The following is a 19,631-nucleotide window of genomic DNA, read 5'->3' as shown; positions in this document are numbered from 1 at the left end:
TTTGGCTAGTACAAAGGGCCTTTATGCATAATGATGGTTCCAGAGACTTTCAAGAACCAGCACAAAACACTAACTGGGTAAAGGGATGGGATAAATATCAATCTTTCAAAATAAATATATGGTCTTGTAGCTTTTTTCAGTACCATTCATATGGAATAAAGCCACTAATAATACTCTATGGCCTGAGAAATCATCTACATTTTGATACTTGCATAGTGTGAGGAAACAAAAGTATTTTCTGGCTCACAGTGCTCCTGCTGAAGATGGTGCTCTCACCCCGGTAATGCAACAGATGATTTTCTGTTTCTGGTTTACTCCTTCCTTCCTCTTTCTAATTTTCTTTGGTCTATATGCACATTGCTTCTGTGCACACATACACAACACTGTTGAAAAGCAGGATGCATAGAGACTGTTCCCCAGAAACACTCCTACTGCTGGCACTGCCGTTGATAGCACAGAAGATGAAAGAGGTCCTCTTCGCAATACTTTACCCAAGGATTTTCTAGAAATTGATGATCATATCAAAAAAGGAATAGTCTATTTCTACTCACACTGACTCCTTTGGGAGCACAGTTTGCTCCTATGCATAAATCTCAGATTGAATAGTAGAGCAAGATTATTTTACAGCCATTCCCAGATTTATTTCTAGGTTCAATAAAAAATACTGATGTGCCCTAAAAGTTTGCTATGAATAAACTTCTCTGGGTCTGGTAGTGCAAAACATTCTGCAGTCTCCCCACTTCTGTATGACAAAAAAATCTGGAATTATAAGAATAAGATCTCCACTGAATCCTGTCTGTTGAAGCAATGAATGTTCAGCTGCTGTTTTGTCATTGTGCCACTGCTAGCATCCTTTCCAGCTCAAAGGAACAAATCCTCAAATTTAAGAATGAATTCTAGATTCACAACAGTGCACCTCAGCAAATATCTCTCTTCTAACAATGGATCATCTCTTAGCATGAAATCTATGCAAGAAACTGAAGTCTGTAGAGCTAAAACTTGCAAAGCAGAACTAAACCGCAAGTACCAAGTTTATCATTGCTGTTGACATAAAGGTATCTTGTGTATTTGAACAAGTAATCAAGTCTATTCTAATGTAATTCACCACCAATTGAGTTTAAAACAATGCTAAAGTAATACCCTACAATGACCACAGATTTGTCTGAATTGCTAATTGACCACATTAGACACCATTTAAAATATTAATCCATCGTTTTCAAACTTTACATTGGGGAAATGGCCACTGTGATTTTAGAGGTGATTTCAAAACTAGCACTTTAAAACACAAAGATAGCAAAACTATCTGGAGCGGAGCTAGAATCTGTAAAGCCATGTTATCGCTTACTGTAAGTGACAAATCAAGCAGACTACTACTTATAGAAGACTGGACAACAGCAACAGGAATGGACCGAAGAGATCTTAGCATGTCGGTCTCCACTACTGAGAATCTAAAAAGCAAAAGAGTAAGGACATTCCCTTTTGTCCGTAAGTCCCCAAACATATTCAAAATAAATAATATTCTAAGACAGTACAAATAAAAATACTGCTCCCATTGTGTCAATTACATACATGTACAGCATGCCTACATATACAGAATGGTGTGTCTCTTCATTCACAAACAGGAAATATGGCAGTGCACTATCAGTATGCTTTGATACTCCTAATTTTTTTTCTGATGCTGAGATTATGAAGAAACCGCATTCACAACTTATTATTTACTTCTAGTAGTAAAGAGTTCACTTTGTTCATGTTTCATGAGTTAGCTCAAGGATTAATGGTCCTCTGAACAAGTGCTACCAGTAAGATATCCATTTGTCCCGTTGGCACCACTGGTCCCATTCGTGGTGGTAGAGTTGTGTGGATTATTTGAACGAGATACTGAATCATCCTCATCCGAACTGGATTCAACATCACTTCGGTCATCCTTTGCTACCTGAAGAAAGTGTGAGAAGGAGCATGTTATAGGCTATTGCATGACAACATGATTAAGCACACACTAGTTCATGCCAGAATCAGAGAACCAGAGCCTGAAGAGTCTCTTCAATCTGAATTTTAAAAGGGGCCTCAGCCCTGATATGCTTTTGTGCAATTACCTTCCTAGGCATCCTTCAAGCACTGATCGCTGCTCAAAAGTCATTGGTTCAAAACTATCACCTGGGCACACAGGTGATAGTGTTCAGAAATGTGTGCAAAAGTGTTTGCATACAGACCATTTGGAACTCAGGCCCTTTAGATCATCCAGTCCATCTCCTTGCCAATGCAAGATTGTTCTTTACAGTGCATTTTCTGGTATGTGGTCCAGTGTAGTGTAAAATGTCTCAAGTGACAGAATTCCCACCACTTCCCTGGGGAGACTATTCCACAGCCTAATTGATCACAGTATAAAAATGTTTTTTTGAATATTCTTCCTAAGTTATCACTTTCTTAAATTTCCTCACACTAATTAATGAGAGGCCATTTGGGCCAGTGGACAGGGCACTGGACTGAGAGTCAGGAGGTCTGGGTTCTTTTCCTGGCTCTGCCACTGACCAGTGGAAAGTCACTTCACCTCTATATGCATCTGATACCACATCTGTGAAATTGGGAGGATGATACTTACTCTTCTTTGCAAAGTTCTTTGAAGTTGATGGTTGAAAATCATTATAGTAAAGAGGTGGGCATTATTATTATTAATTCTAGTTATGTCCCTGGTAGTTCCTCAAGTAATTCCTCTTCTCCTCAATTGCATTTCTCAAATGTATGACCTCGGTCATATAGTGTAAGGTGTAATGCGGCAAAGCCAAAAAGAGGCAGAGAGTAAAGAATGCTACAGTTGCCCTCACTGCCCTGTGTCAGGGCACGTATGTGTTTCCTGTGGTGGTGAGAAATGCAGTACCAGCATGGGCAGCAAGCAATGAGAGGGAAATCAGTGAAGGTGCATTAGGTACAGCCATAAGCCACTAATGGGAAGAGGCCTGAAGGCCAACAGTGATATGCAACTTTAAAATTTTTCCTTCCGTGTTTGGTTCTATTAATATAGATATTATTATATTACGTGTATTAAGAAGCCATCCACGCTGTAACACCAGATTAGAAACACAGGCACTAGCTTTCTTCAGTGTGATAAATTTGTGTGAATTGGTGGGGGGGGGGCAAAAAATAGCTGACAAAGTGATTTCTCTGAAATATTTAGTGCTCTTGGGTAAGAAATTTAACTCTACTTGTTTCAGTTTTTCCAGGGATCCTTCCACATTCCTGAAGAAGCCCAGAGTATCTCCCCCTCTTAATAGCCCAACTGCTTTGTAGGCTCCAACAGCAATCACCATCCTCATAATTAAGGATGATTGACATGACTCCTTTCAGACCATGTTTGTTAATTGGCCAACAGAGAATAGAGCACAAGGCACACTTGGGAGTTCCAAAGTACCTGCTAATAAGTACAGTCCCTAATGCCAGTATCTTGTAATGCTGCAACTGTGAAGCCCTTGAAATTAGACTTCTGCTCAAATCAGAATTTTGATTTTATACTCCTCAATTAAATATTACTATGGACTCTTCCATATAATGCGATTTTTATGTTAAAGCTCTTGAAATAAAATGATGTACTTTGAATTACACTTTAGTCAAACACAAGTTATGTGCTCAATACTGAGGTTAACAGGTGAAATTTAATAGCCTGTGTTATACAGAGACAAGGTGGGTGAGGTAATATCTTTTATTGGACCAACTTCTATTGGTGAGAGAAAGAAGCTTTTGACCCACTAAGGGCTCTTCCTCAGGTCTGGGAAAGGTACTCCAACAATCACAGCAACATGGAACAGATTGTTTAGCGTAAGTAAGTAGCATACAGGGCCGGCTCCAGGCACCAGCGTTCCAAGCAGAAACCAGGCCAGCTGTTCCCTTTTGAAAGGGCCAGCTGTTTTTCCGCTGTGGCGGCAATTTGGCGGCAGCTTCTCTGTTCCACTGTCCGCGGCAGCGAATCGGAGGCAGCTTCTCCCTTTTGCCGTCCGCGGTGGCAGTTTTTTTCCACTGCTTGGGGTGTCAAAAACTGTACAGCTGGCCCTGGTAGGACATATTTAAGGGGCCATTCAAGGTAGAGTGGCCTGTTAACAGGTTACACAGGTCAGACTAGATAATCTAATGGTCCTTTCTGGCCTTTAATTCTATGAATGTATGAAAATTTAGGGCTAGATCCTCAGCTGGTGTAAAACCAGCATAACTATAGTGAAGCCCAGTACGCTATTCTAAACTGTGTGCCCAATTGTTAATGTGATCAGATATTATATATTCAAAAATGCAATATGTATAATAAGCAGGGTTTTTGTTTTTATAGCTTTAGATACAGGTGTAGCATCTTGTTGTACGCAGTGTATGTCAAACAAACAGAATCCAGGTGGTCATTTATATGACAACTACACGGCACATCATTTCTATAAAACAAACTGCAGGGGACTTGACTAGATGACCTCTCGAGGTCTCTTCCACTTCTGATTCTATGATTCTACAGATTAGGTATAACACAGAATAAAGAATGAAAATAAACTGGCATATGTTGATTACCAAAATAAGCTGGTAAACTATAGCTGATTACCTCATTAGCTCAAACGCACGTGATGAAGATTATTGCTGGTTGAAAATAAATTGAATATTATATGGCTGCTGACTAAGTTATTAACATATAGACCTCACTGAAAAAGAGAGCTTGTTGTATAAGTAGTTGTGACACAGACATCCGCAAACCAAAGTATATTACCCCAAACCATCTTCTCAATATTTCACCAAAAGGGGAGTCATGGATAGTCTCTGCCGAAAGCTAAGAACTAGCTGATTGTCACAGTTATTGAGAGATGTTTGTACAATTTTAGAGCTATGCAACATGTAGAATATTGTATTCCAACTCTGTTGGGAGTGAAACATATCACCTGAGACCTGACCCATTCAACATGAGAAGGGACATCTGTGGACTGACCCGGTTTGTATTTACAGTCTAGACCAGATGCAGTTTTCAGCATTTTCAAAGACAAAAGAACCCCAATAAAAGTCTCTGAACAGGGGAGCCATGGGTTGAAGGACAATAGTCTGTAACTGTGTAAGAGAAGAAAGAAGAGGACAGGGAGGATTACAAAGGAGTGACTATGCCAGCAGGGGTTGTCTCATGAATGGTAGGTCCCAGCTTTCTAGACTACAAGTGCTGTTTAGCACTCATTTGGATGTGAAATACCTTATCAGACAGGAAAGTAACTTAATAACTAACTATAGTAACTATAGTTTGTGTCTTATGTTTTTCTTTTACCTGTAGCCTGACGTTTCCAAATCCTTTTATGTGCCTGTATTTTGAATCTTTATCTCATGCTCTCGCAAATAAACTTTAATTTGGTTTTACTATAGATACATCTGAGTGCCTCGTGCTAAGAACAGTGATGAACTGAGGTGAAACTGCTGAAGTAGAGGTGAACTGAATGGAGGCAGTGGATCGGTGTGCATTGAGGGTGTCCAGAAGTACTCCAGAGTAACAGAGTGGGGTCTGTAAATTGCTAGCTTGCAGAGGGAAAGAGCAGCGCTTGTATATCCTGGAGCAGCTTGTGTTGCCAGCAGCTAGCTGGTGGCTGGAGAGAGTTTCTCCTTGTGGGCAGGAACAAGACTCCCGCCTGCTGAAAGCAGGTGGTAGTATTCACCCCAGACACCTTGGGTAACCCCAATAAGTGTCCCAATAGTCCAACTCAATAAAAAAAAATTAGACCATTATAACAATGACCCAAATAGCAAGAATGAGGAAAAAAATGCTATGATACCACACTGTATATTTTCTTGTATTGTATTACCTGAGAAACAGAACAGTATGTGATCATGTAAGTTAACATTGCATTGTTGAGAGCAGAGTTAAGCTTGCAGGTGCATCCTTAACTTTAAAAACAATGAGAAGTCCCAGTGGCACCTTAAAGACTAATCTGTAATTTTCACTCCATGCATCTGAAGAAGTGGGGTTTTTACCCACGAAAGCTTATGCCCAAATAAATCTGTTAGTCTTTAAAGTGCCACCGGACTCCTCGTTGTTTTTGTGGATACAGACTAACACGGTTACCTCTCTGATACTTGGCATCCTTAATCTTGTAATTTCTTTATTTCTGAATGCTTAACTCTGCAGCCTTAACAATGTTTTAACAGTTTTCTTTGATGGAATTAATTTAAATTTAAATTCAATTCTTTAGGTAGCTGACATGCTCTGAAATGCACAACCTGAATGGTGCCAGAGCAGAGGGTTAGGCTACTCTACAGTCTATGATGTTTATTTGTATTACAGTAGCTAGACACCCCCACCGAGACTGGAGTCCTTTGGGGTTAGGCACTGCCAGTGATAATCTGTAATGAAAGAGGTGCCGGGGCTCAAGCAATTAAGTGCTGGTGCTCATGCAGTTTTTTTTACTTTCATAACAGATGTGACAAGCCTAGAGGTGCCAGGGCTCAGCCCTGGCAAGCGTTGGCACACAGTAAGCACTGGACACTGCACAAACACAAAGTTAGAAACAGTCCCTGCCTCTAAACACAGGCTAAGCAAGAAGCAGATGTAACAATCAGAAGAAACAGGGAGGAAGGACCTAGGGAATAGCAAAACATAGATTTGTATGCATGCGTCTTTCGCACAGCAGAATCAGAGAAACTTACATGCAAAGGGTTCCACTTTCCAGCCTTCCAGGACAGCACAAGGAAAAGGATAAACAAGTAGAGTAAGGAAGTCAGAGTACTGCTGGTGTGAAATCAGGATCACTGAGGCTTAGAATTGCTAAAGCAGAGGTGTCCCAACTGTAGCCCTCAAACAAAAGTCACAGACCACGGCAGTACACATCTTTACTACAGAGGGGGCAGCAGATATCAGGTGGGCTCAATCCAAAAAGGAGCTGAGCACTTTGGCTGCAATCTGGTAAAGCAGTTAAGCACATGAACAATCCCATTCATTTTAGTGGGACTACTCACATGCTTAAAGTTAAGCACATGCTTAAGTGCTTTGCCCCTTGTTAGTCTGCGCCCACAGACTGGATGGCTCGGCATCTTGATTTGAATAGTCTGGACATATTGTATTGCTTGTAGACACTGTGAACCACACTCCTGTTTTTAAATAGAAGGGTGATAACCATGTGTGAATTTTGTACAAAGAGGCATGGCCCTTTGGCTCCTGGAAATATGGCCCTTTGTTCAGCCAAAAGGCCCCTGATGCTTAAGACTGTAAAGAGTTCAGACCCACATCTCTGCCAATTACCAAAGAGGCAGCATGACAGGCTTCAGTTAATTTTATTGTTCTTCTCAATTGGGAGGCAGATATTTTTCACCAAATATTCTATGAAAGGAAGTAAAACAGAAGTGGCAGAATGCAAACAAGTGCTATTTACACAGCTCCGATATGTGTAGTGGGATTCGACACACCTATTTTTAAAAAAGGAAGCATTAACCACAACATAATCCTAGTCTTAAAAATGCCATGTATTTGGAGTTCACACGTCTAGTACGTTTGTTATCCAGGAACACAGCTAGTAAGTGTTCCATTAAAGGAAGGAAAAGCATATCACAATACAGCATCTGTCCTCAAGTCTGTGTTTTGGGTCAGAAAAAGAACAAATCACTGGACAATTACTAAGTGCTATTTACTAATTTTAAAAACATTACAAACAAAATGTTTACTGTAAAACATCAGACAGCATTTGTGTCACCTTACCTTGCCTCTGGAGATAGCTTTATAAGCTGCTTTTATGATTAGATAAGACCAAAAACAGTGCAGGACTTGAAGTACTATGAGCAACATGTTAAAGAACCACAGGGCAGGAAAACTGCCCAAAGCTTCATACAATTCAAACAGCATTGTGTTTAATATCCTAAAAGAGAGAGGGAGACAAAAATACTTAAATTTTGTTCAAATCAACAGTAATCTAAAAAGGAGCCCTTTTTCTAATTAAGATGACAAATATTTGATTAGATGATATCCACACACATATTCAATTCTCAGATTTATAATGCCAGACTGAATAGCACTGGAAGAGGAGTGATAAAGCGTCATCTGTGCCCCTGTGTCTCAGGAGGTAAATCACTGCATAACATCACCTTCACTATTTAATTTCAACCAGCAAACACCACAAGTAGAAAGCAAAGGTACTACACTTCCCCCCTTTCCTTTTCAGAGCTGGTGAGTAACCAGACATGGGTTCTCTCTAATACCTCTTTATCCTGGACAATCCCAGGGGAATTACAGATTCCCATTCTTCAGATTATTTTCCTCCTCACGCAGAGTATACCCTTTCCATCACGTCCATCATAGGCTAACAATAAAACACTTAAATAAGAGGGACACCTCTCATTTCCAGGTAACCTAATTCCTCTGAGAAGGAGGGACCTTAAAATCAGACTATACTTGAGTACAACATAATGCCACCAACACTCCATCCATTTTACCGGTATAATAAAATGACAGTTTTCCCCCCTCTCTGAAAGGGATTTGTCTGATTTGGAGCAAAAAGATATATAACAAATAGTAACCAATACTTGCTATCAGACACTTCTTATGACAAAGAACATTAAACTATATGGCAGTAAATTCATCATTAGAACATTTGTCAATATTATTTACAGCTCTGTTAATGTTTTTACTGTAAATTCCTAGTCTTGACATGAGCAAAGCCTGCAGTGATGGTTTGTTGATCTGAACCTGTACTATGAGACAATTCTAGTAATAAGAGACTTCAGCAATTGTGGTATATAAGGCAATAGCATGCCTATGATAGGACTCAGAGTGTAATAGGAATTAACTCATTCAACACTTGAAAACTAAAATAGAGCTTGATACAATCTGGGTCATAGTGAAGAGTGAGGCAACAACCAAAACTAACAGGAGATTGGACAATAACAGGATGTAGGTAGAAGAAACAGCAGTACTTATGGCAACATATGGCTATCTAGGAATGCTTGATACTTTCGGGAGTCAATTAAAAAATGAAGAAGATCATGAGGGTTTCTGACATCTCTTCTACTCTATACCCCTGCAGATATCAAAAGTATTGGAAAGTTCATTGCATTTAATATTTTAAAAATTAACTATCACTACATAGCCAGCAGATGGCATATTTAATCAAGCTAACAAATGCACAGTTTTCAATCTGCTCTTGTTATGCTGTGTTTAGAACACAGAAATCTAGCTAATGTCCTATAGGGCTTTAGAATAGTTCAGATCTCATTTTCTCGGACTGTACCACCAGACTGTGTTGGAACTTTGACATATCTTGTACACATCAAGAATTCTTTTTACCTAATGACTGACTAGGTCACTATTTTCTCCAAAAACATGTGTGTATAACTCCGTCACTATTAATGGAAAATATCCAAATGCAACAAGTACACCCTCTAGTATTTATGATTTAATTAGGATAAAACTGTTTCGGTTAAAATTGGTAGATGGTTTCTAATAAACTAGCTTAAGCAGATTAGTCTTAAAGTTGCAGAGCATCAGAATGCTGTTTTGATTCTATTTAACATTGGTCTTTTTTTATTCCTGGTCCATCCCTTATGCTAAATTGTATCTGCTTCATAAATCTTACAATACATGTTGTGAGAGAGGGACATTTCATTGCTTCATTATACAGTCTTACTTTTACAATTCTTTCTGTTTATGGCATAAACATTAGAAAATGAAAGTTCGCAGTTAAGGCTAGACATTTGGCACATGAATGCTGTTACTAGCTAAGATTTATAGTCTTAGCTTTGTGCAATTTGTTCTGTCAACAGTAGCGCTAAATGGCACAGTAACGTCCCACTTCATAATCCAAGGTGACACTCTCTATGCATATCAAAACATAGCTTTAGTCAGCTTTGCTTATTTCATCGGTAGTTATTTCAGTTCTAATTACAATATCAAACCCAACTTTTAAAATAAGCAGCTCTTGCATGTAAAGTTACTCTCACTACACTGAATCTCCTTTTTGATGTCTAAAAACCTACACATTCCAGAACTGTAAAGAGTAGTTATGCTGCACCAGGGATGACTATGGCCCATTCTAACAAAGTCTGAAATCTTAAGAAGATAGAGAGACCATAGAGAGCATGTCTGAGCAATATCACCGCACAAAGCAATATCACCGCACAAATGAGTTACCTGCTGGATATGAGGGATGGGAAATAAGCATCCATCAAAAGATCAGAACCCTCTCAGATCCGCTCATGTCTGACAGATTGAGAAACAAACTAGAACTTTCCAATAAGTGTCTGATATGGTTTGCACACAGATTATTGCACTGACTACTCAAAATGCAATTCAGTGACATGACACAATATGGTAGGCACGGGAGGGACAGCTGGGCCTTTAAAGATAATCATTATACAATTCAAGTACATAATGAGAAACAGAAATAGAATATGAACATAGAAGACCACAGAAATATCAGACAGGTAAAAAATTGTTTTATGCCCAAAAGAAAGAATATCCCATTTTGGAAGGCTGTGTAAATAGAGATCAGCTGGTTAGGTAGGAGTGAATATGAAGGGAACTGGTTCTATATTTAGATTTTCAGGGCAGGAGACAGGCAAAGCTACTAAACTCCCCAAACCTCCCTTCCAGCTTCCATTCTTCTGAAGACTCATTTGAAACATTAATCAGATACAATAAACACTAGACTAAAACAGAAAGCCTGCAGTGACAATCGCACAACTAAGTTGATTCTGGGTAAAATTTACAAAGGGGCCTAAGGGCCAGAGTTTTTGAAGTATTTAGGTGCCTAAAACTGCAGCTAGGCACCTAGTGGGATTTTTAAATGCACCTAGGTGCTTAACTCTCAAATTTTCACAAGTGTCCGCTGATTGTGGAAGCCACCTTTTTCTGTCTGCCTGACCTGACACCTTGAGCTTGGTTTCCAGAGGTGATCTGGTTAGAGCTGCTGGAGCTCTACAATTGTGAAAATTAGGCTCAAGATGTCTCAAGCTGGCCACATAAAAACTTAGGCACAAAAAAAATCAGAGACCACTTCTGAAAATTTGGCTCAAGGCAACTTGTTCCTGCTTCTGAGCCAAAGGAGGCAGAACTGAAATGAACATTACTGTGAGTAACACTAGCTTCTATGGTGTTTCCCAGCATATAACATACCGTGTTTCTAGGGGAGACTGCTGCACTGAAGGGCTGCTCCTCATGTCGACCCTCCTCCTGGCCTGTCACTTTTCCCCAAATTCACTTAGCAAAAAAAGGCACATGTTGCCATAATGGGGCAGCCAGCAGTTACGCTGAGATAGGGGAGAGCAAAACATGGAGCCAGCATGCCCCTGTGTGTGGCCCGTCTGCCATTTCAGCATAGTTGTCCTGCTTTTGCTTTAACACTTCACAGGAGTGAGACATCCTGCAATACCACATCCACCTCATAGCATATCGATAGCTAGGTATAAAAGCAAATGTAATTGTAACTTAAACCTTATTACAAGCATGTTCAATGATTATGTCAGTTATTTTTCAGCAATGATTATTTTGTCCTTTCCTGGATTTTTTGTCTTAAAAACATTTCTATTTACTCCTCCACTTACAAACAAAGAGAGCTGGAGAGTTTCCTTGCTCCAATGTCCGAGGCTAGTCAATATGAGCAGAGAGCTGGAAGTCAGGACTCATGGGTTCTATGTTTGGCTATTCAAGTAACTTTCTGTGTGATCTTAGGACACTCAGCTAAGTTCCCTGTAAACTGCGTGGCTGCACAACAGCCTATTTAGTGCTGCCCAGACATTCAGGGAACCTGCCCAGCCAGAACCTGCCACAGCCAGGTGAGGGGCACCCACCCCCCGGCCCCAACTCAGCTCCGGACTTGCTGCAGCCGGGGGAGGGGTGGCTCAAAACCAGCACCGACATGGACCTGCTGGGGTGCCCCGCCCCCATCCCCAACCGAGCCCTGGATGTGCTGCGGCTGCAGGAGGGAGCCTATCCCCTGGTCCCAGCCCCGGAGCTGGCATGGCGGGGAAAGGCGTCTCTCCCTCCAAGCCCAGGTGCTGCATGGGGAGAGAGAGCTGGGGGGAGTGCTCTCTCCCTGCTGTAGCCCTGGAGCACCCTCCTGCACCCCAACCCTCTGCCCCAGCCCTGAGCCCCTCATTCCTGGCCTCACCCTGGGCCTTCACTCCCCACACCCCAACCCTCTGCCCCTCATCCCCTACCCCATCCCAGAGCCCGCACCCCCAGCCAAAACCCTCACGTCTCTGCACCCCAACCCTCTTCCCCACCCCCAAGCCCCCTTCCACACTCCGAACCCCTTGGCCCCACCCCCACCACATGTATTTTGTTATGTGCACCAATATGAAGGTGATGTGCCACACATCAGCTCCACATTGGTGCACATAACAAAATTCATTCCACACATGGGTGGGAAAAATTAGAGGGAATACTGACACTCAGTACTCCTTTGCCTCAAGTTGCTCATTAAAATGGATATAATAGGACTTTTACCTGCCTCACAGGGCTGTTGTGCGGCTTCATTCATTCATTAGTAAAGCATTTGGAAGAAAGAAAGAACAGTAAGGTTGAAAAAAATAATGTTGTGGGAGGGAAAATACTCCTCAGCCCTGTCCAATCTAGACTCACAGTTAAGGCAGTGGTCTCTTCTTTACCAGCTGGAAGGATGTGGAGAGAGAGATTCTCAGTCTTTTCTAATCTCTATCGCTTCCATGGAGCATTCAAATGTAGTTAGTCAATAGTGTAATGATTCAACGCACTTTAGCATTCTTGACAATCTCTGCTTCCAACACATGCACAATATACACAATACATGGCACTCCAGAACAGCATGTTTGCATCAGTTATTTGTGCCAGAGAAATATCTGCTTAACCCCAACTCCCCAGTATTCCAATTAAGTTAGAACATTGGGCACAACACTGCTACTCCCTCTGTCCCCTGTCGTGCACACTAGAACGCACTGAACACCAGACAGAATTACTGCTATTACACACTCTTCTCTTGGCCAGCAGACTCTATTCTATACTTTCAAAAAAGTATATTAAATCTGTTAAACTTAATTATCCAGCTGTGCTCTGAGCCTGAAATTGCCTTCCTGAGTCAGAAGCTTGAAGGGGTGTGAAATTTTCAGCTGAACCATCATAGGAAGGTGGGGAGAGAATGCGATGTGTAGGTGTGCGAGGGGACAACAGATAAGTCCCCCTCAGCTGACAATGATTACGACCTATATTCCAGGTAAGGGACCAGTTTCTGTGGGGAATCACCCTGCCTTTTTACCATGATTAAAACTGAATGGGACCTATATCTCAGCTCTCACAATTTCAACTGGGTTCTCTAGATATTTTATAACTGAGGTCTGGATCATTACAGATAACTTCATACATGTGTTAGGGTGAATAGAATTCCTGACCATGCTCAGTTAAGATGAGTTGCCAAACTTCTCCTGAAGGCAGTATGAAATGAAGGGCTCCTCCCCAGGACAAGATTAACCACTAGATCCAAGAAGCCTGGGTCTACAGCACTGATCTGCCAAAGGGCCTCAACCAGCAGCTCTGCTAAATATTTCAGCCTAACAGAGCCAGTACTTAAAGGCCTGTCTTGCCAATTCTTCTCTCTTCTGACTGGCTGCTCAGCCACTGCTGTTCCTTTCACATCACTGCTCTGAAGGAACACTCTTTGGTTCTTGCTGAGTGGAAGGAACAGCTGGTTTTCCTTTCCTTTTCTGTCTCCCAGATTTTCTGCTCCTTTTCTATGCATGGAAGTGGATCTTATGCCAGTAGTCAGAGCATGGGAAATGAGAACAGAGTGACAAAGATCTAGCATAAGCTGATAGTAGTTGGATGGTCCAGTTACCCACAGAGTATCAGTGAAACAGTGAAGACCTGATGAGAAGGAGAGATGTGCAGTACCCAATGGCATTGCAACAGGGCCCTCAATTTGCTTGTCAGCCCTGTTCACGGTCTCTACTTCTCTGGTCAATGAGCTCCAAGGCCTGGACCAACACAAGGAACATAATGCTGGAGTGGGTCTGACGCATTCTATCTCCTAGACAGCTATTTGTGTGCCAACTCCAGTGGTGACATCTGTAACTGCGAAGGTGGCCCCAACGCAGTATAATGATGTTCTCTGAGCTGGCTTCTGTCCTTTGTTTTTCTTTTCATCTCACTCTCAGGTTTGCACAGACCCCTGAAACACAGAGCAGGTACTGCCTATTCTACCAGCTCAGGGCAAGCTGCCTCCAACTGGCTATTTCCATGGACATCTGCAACTTTCACCATCCCAAATGATGTTGGTGATGCTACCAGAGAAGCCAGTTAATCTGTCTAGCTGAGAGAGAAATCTGTGCAGATAATACATTAAAAAACACGCTTTACAATTATTCAAGGCCCTTTTCAAGTCAATCCAGACTCTGTCAGGCTCCTCCCTGTTTGAGCTATGTGTGTATCTGTAGCTGAGATGTACCATCAGCCATTTAGGTGAACAGTTCCAGTTTTCCTCTCTCTTCTTTCATCACTGCTACCCCTTTCCAACCTTTCCTTGTGTATTAGTACAGAATTCTACCAGTGACAAAGTAGGTGACAAAGAGCTCCCACAAAAGTGAAGGTAAAGCTGACTCTGTGAATGAACCAGAGCCATTAAGGCCAGGGGCCCTAGATCAGTTATAATGCCTAAAGCACAGAGATCTGCTCAGCCTCCTCGAGAGCAGAGAGGGCAGTATGAAGTGAATATACTGCTGCTTTATCAATAGCATTAGAAACAAACACACAGCCAAATTCTGCTCTCATTTACACAGGTGTAAATCAACAGAACCCTACTAAAGTCAATAGAGCGTGTAATGGTCCTCACTCAAGGTCTGGTTGGGGAGCGTGACCTCATGGTCATGACAGAAACCGCTGACTGCCAAGGGGGTTGTGGGGAGGGGATCCTGGGTGCTCCCTCTCCAAAGGACTCTGGCCCAGGGCCTTTTGGGCTACCAGTGGTCTGGCAGCCAAGGCTGCTTAAAGCGATCTTCCCTGGGACACTTTCTTCTCCTCCTCCCCTCTCCTTCCCAGTCAGCTTAGTCCAAGGCTTTCCCCTGTTGGGGAAGTCCAAACCAAATAAGTAAGAATGGGTAACCAATGTTCAGGGTCCACAGATGGGGAGAGGGGAATACTTCCCTCTCTGATTGTCTCTGGCATGGGTCCTCCCTTCTCTCAGGGAGGGCCCCTTTGGGCAGCTGTGTCAGAACCTTTAAGCTTCCCTCTACTCTGTGCAGCTGTACCTGTGGGCTGCAGCTCTGCCATCCAAATGAGCTAATTTCCAGTCTTAATTACTCCAGCAGATGAAGCACTTGCTGCAGGTGTGGTGGGACAGAGCTGGCTGAGCCCAAAATAATTCCTTAACCCCTTGGTGCCCAGTGTGGGGTTTGCACCCCCCCATCACAGAGCATCTTAGATTTACATCCTTATAGTTAAGAGTAGAACTTGACCCATAGCTTCATGATTTTGAGTCACTTGTCAGATGGAGAGGGAAATCAAATGAGCAATGGACCAACATGTACCTGTGTTTGAAAGCAAGTGGTCATTCATGAGCGACAAAAGAATTTGGCTCAGGATCTTAAAGAAGCCATGTTGCAGCACGATCAAGTGACTTCTGAGTTGCAAAGTGTGCTTCAGTGCTGTCACATAACCACCAGGGGTTTTGACTCTGTAAAGTACAGACTCCTGTGTTGTGCAAGAACAAATCCGACAGATTAAGGAAGTGACACTGGCCCCAAAGTGGGGTGTCCAATAGGCATCCTGAGGGACAACTGTGACCTACAATGTCTTGCCATGGGACTTATGTGTAAGTGCAGGATGAGAACAAAGATGATCAAAAGCAAAATTTTTATTTTTTTTTGTTAAGCTATTGAGGAAGATAAAAGTACAAACAAATACGCTGCACATTTATTTTTGATAAATTAACCACTAATTAACCAGAAGCAGCCGTGGGCTTCTGGTGAGATGCCAATACAGTCTGACTGTTGCAGAGTTGGGCACTCCTGTTTTAATACAAATAAGCAACAAAACATCTTTGCAGAAATCACAGAATTGTCACTGAGACAATGTTATTTTAAGCCCCATATAGATCAGTAGTGCTTTCAGTTATTGAACTAACATAATACAACAGACAGGAAATTATTCATGTTTGATGTAGTGTAAAAGGAGCCATTCTGATCAAGCTGTCTATTGTGCTGAGTTCAATTGTGCTTATCTATTCACCCAATTTCTTCTCATCAATGGCTCCTGCCCACTAACAAATTTGCAGTCACTGGTATGAACACTAATATCTCCACTCTTGTTGACAGAACAACTGAAAACACAGAAGGGTCATATGCACCTTCACAATCAAAGCGCATATCTCAGAAGAGTCTTTCTATAGAGATTTGAATAAAGGAGGATTTCAGATTCCCTGGCAGAATGCAATTACACTCAGCAAAATGTTTTATCGGTAATGCGTTCTGCCAAAATGCATGTGTATGTGTATGGGATCAGAGCACACAGATAGAAGAAATGACATCATTTATATTTCCAAATCTGAAAATCTTTAAGAACATATTAAAAGCTTGCACAGACAGCACAGAATTCATGTCAAGAGGCATCTGTTTCAGGGTTTGTATTGTTCCCTGCATAAATGAAAGACTTGGCATATGATGTATGGGACCAGATTGTCCCTAGTCTTTGCAAGTGCATGCAGGGAGTTAAAAAAAATGTCTTTGCCATACCCATTTCCTCTTCCATGCTTCCTCTTGGCACTAAGGACAATTACAGTTCCTGAATGCAAGAAAACTTAGGAAATGTCCCTTCCATTGCCCCAAGGGAGTTGGGAGGAGGCAGGGTTAAGGACCCATCTATAGAGCAAGTTAGACACCCCAGCAAGATGACTGTACCACCTTCTCCCAATAATCTTCTCCAGTGTAACTCGGCGCTGCCTCAAACCAATGCAGTAATTCAAGACCTGATCTAGCCCATAGTATTTTGCTTCCAGAGTTGTTTACGCTAGAATAACTGAATCACCTGCAAGACCCCCAAAGATCGATCATATTAAACAGGAGTGGTTCAATGCATAAATTAAGAGAAAAGCTGTCAAACATATGATCCAAAGGTTACATTCTTGTTGGAGAGTAATTTTATCTACTTGCTAAAGGACTTAGACAAGCAAAGTATCCTCACAGCTGACCTCTGCCACAATCTTTGCCCCCTGAGCTGGCCACAAGCTTTGCCTCCAAATCAAACTACGCAAATTAGCCCTAACTATCGTCTTGTTTAACTTGACCAATTAAAAGATTATCTCCAGCTTTACAGATAGCATGGGTCAAATTCAGCTCTGGTGCAACACTACTGAATTTGGTGCTGAATTTAGCCCTGATAAGTGTTCTGGCTCTAATGGCCTATTATTAGCCAGCTAATAGAGGAGCTGTGGCTACATAGTTATTGATTGTGGTGACTGAAAAACATTTACAGTTCATGCTGGTAAGTGACGTATAGTGTGGTGACATTTCTGATACTGACAGGTTTCAGAATAGCAGCCATGTTAGTCTGTATTTGCAAAAAGAAAAGGAGTACTTGTGGCACCTTAGAGACTAACAAATTCATGGTGCCACAAGTACTCCTTTTCTTATTTCTGATACTAAAACTATGAATTTTATAACCCACATGGGCACTTTTCTGTTACTCTGGGTTAGGAGATTAGTTCCTTGCAGTTGACATACCTCAACATAAATGTTGTAACATATATTTTAATGATTCTTGAGAGATTATATATGGGATTTCCTATCACTAACGTTACATTGGTATACATTTCGACCCCTGCTTGGGTAACCCGACTCTTGCAAAACGTGCTCACATGGCCACAGTCTTGCCAATGTTGATCCCTGCAAGGATCTACCTAGACCCCAATTGCACTCTAAGGCTGCTCACAGTCAAATAACAGCACTGTTCATAATTTAAATATTGCTTCTACAGTACTGTGAATATATAATGGGCAAACCGCGCTGGACTAGTAACAGATTTATGTCCTGAAGATTTATAATTTAAAGGCATGGGGATAGGAAAGGAGAGGACAAAACACCACACAGAATTCAGCACATAGTCATTAGAGAATAAGCAAAGCTTAACTAAATAATACAAACGTTAGCTGATAAATTCAAAGCATCAACACTCTAATGCAAGTCTATGGTGCTACTCCAAGAGGTATAGTACAGTAGCCATCTTCTAGAAACAGTCAAGTAACAGTTTCATTTAAAAGTAAATTCTGAGTCAACTTTGGATTTTTTTCTCTCCTTTTCGCAAAACCAGAAAATGTAAATTCCTTTAGCCTTGGTCTCTCTCTAGGTGGCAAAGTTGTCTCTCATAGAGCTCCCCTCAACTCCAGATTAGGAATATATTGTAGAATCCATCGCAGTGGATGTGTGGGAGCAACCCTGATAGCCATTGGTCATCAGTATTCTATTTATTCTCCAGCCTTCATACCTCACTGATCACAGTGATTTAAAAACAGCACCGCAAATATGTCGGGCAGCAGCAAGAAAGTGAATGCCCCTTGCTTTTTCTTGAGATATTTACACCCATCACAATAATTCTCAGCCCAGAGTGCTGCAGTAATTCTTTCTGTCCTATTTGCATTTTAAAAAAGACACTATTCAAAATAATTACAACCACCCCAAAGTCCCAAGAACACTGATTGAACAATCTGTCCCTGCCAATAGAATGTGTTATTGGAGCCACAGGGAACAATCTGTATGAACCAAAATTGAGGTTAATAAGGATTGACTTTGGTAAGTCTGATGATACTCTTTTTATTGAAATTTTGCTTGTTATGCTAACACAAAAATCCAAAATCAGAAACACTGAGAAAATGTCACTAGTTGTTATTTACATTAAAACCTTTCACTGGTGAATGACATTTTTAACTTTTGCATTGGTTAATTTCCCTCTAGGAAAAGCTGGCTTAGGGCTAATCTAAAACTGCAGAGGCTCATGTTCTGCTTCAGACAGTATCTGAAGCTTTGAGCTCTCAAGAACCCTAAACAAGTCAAAGGGATAAAATAACCAGCCTCTGTTAAGGGCAGCATCAGTTAATACTTCATCCGAAGCAGAGGAGATGACAATGTTCCAAATCCTCTGCTAAAAAATATAAACAAGAGTTTATTCAAGGGAGAAGATTCAAGGTGATTTATTTATTTAATTCACCGAGCTTCTTTTTATCTTTGTTTATACATGAATAGTTTATTACGTCCTCAAATTTATTCATTATTCAAAATTGTTTGTCAAAAGTTTCCTTCAAATAATTCTTGGCCAATAGCTGGTTCATTAACTGTTTGTTGTGACTACAAAATATCGGAAATTCAAGCAGCATTCCTTAGTTTTGATTATTAGTTGAAAGTCCAAGGTCTAGTGCTATTGTTTCTGCTCCTTGAGAGAATGAATAACTCTGTAAATAAAGTTCCTGGTATGAAAATTGTTAATTAGTCATTCAAATCTGCTGCCTGAAAATACAGAATAGTTTGCAGAGTTGTTGTAGCTGTGTTGGACCCAGGATATTAGAGAGACAAGGTGGGTGAAGTAATATGTTCTCCTGGACAAAGCTTGAAAGCTTGTCTCTATCAGCAATAGAAGTTGATCCAATGAAAGATTTTACCTCAGTTACCTTATCTCTCTAATAGCACCAACACGGCTA

At 41.3% G+C, this 19,631-nt stretch overlaps 1 protein-coding gene across 2 annotated transcripts in view; it reads right to left on the bottom strand.

Annotated features, from left to right (window-relative positions):
* Positions 1-381: 381 nt before the first annotated feature.
* The window catches only part of CERS6 (ceramide synthase 6), a 220,160-nt gene continuing 200,910 nt past the window's right edge, over positions 382-19,631 (bottom strand). Inside the window, exons 9-11 of one of the 2 annotated variants that reach the window (XM_038422621.2) lie at positions 7,688-7,844; positions 6,643-6,666; positions 382-1,933 (exon numbers count right to left, since the gene is read on the bottom strand). In XM_038422621.2, the coding sequence (XP_038278549.1) occupies positions 1,772-1,933; positions 6,643-6,666; positions 7,688-7,844 (343 nt within the window). In that variant the 3' untranslated portion in view covers positions 382-1,771. The remainder of the gene's footprint in view (positions 1,934-6,642; positions 6,667-7,687; positions 7,845-19,631) is intronic. The other variant, XM_038422622.2, reaches the window with a different exon arrangement.

Source organism: Dermochelys coriacea, chromosome 11, assembly GCF_009764565.3.
Source record: "Dermochelys coriacea isolate rDerCor1 chromosome 11, rDerCor1.pri.v4, whole genome shotgun sequence".
Taxonomy (NCBI): Eukaryota; Metazoa; Chordata; order Testudines; family Dermochelyidae; genus Dermochelys; species Dermochelys coriacea.
Note: the sequence above shows the minus strand (reverse complement) of the source record. Positions and strands in the feature narration are given on the sequence as shown.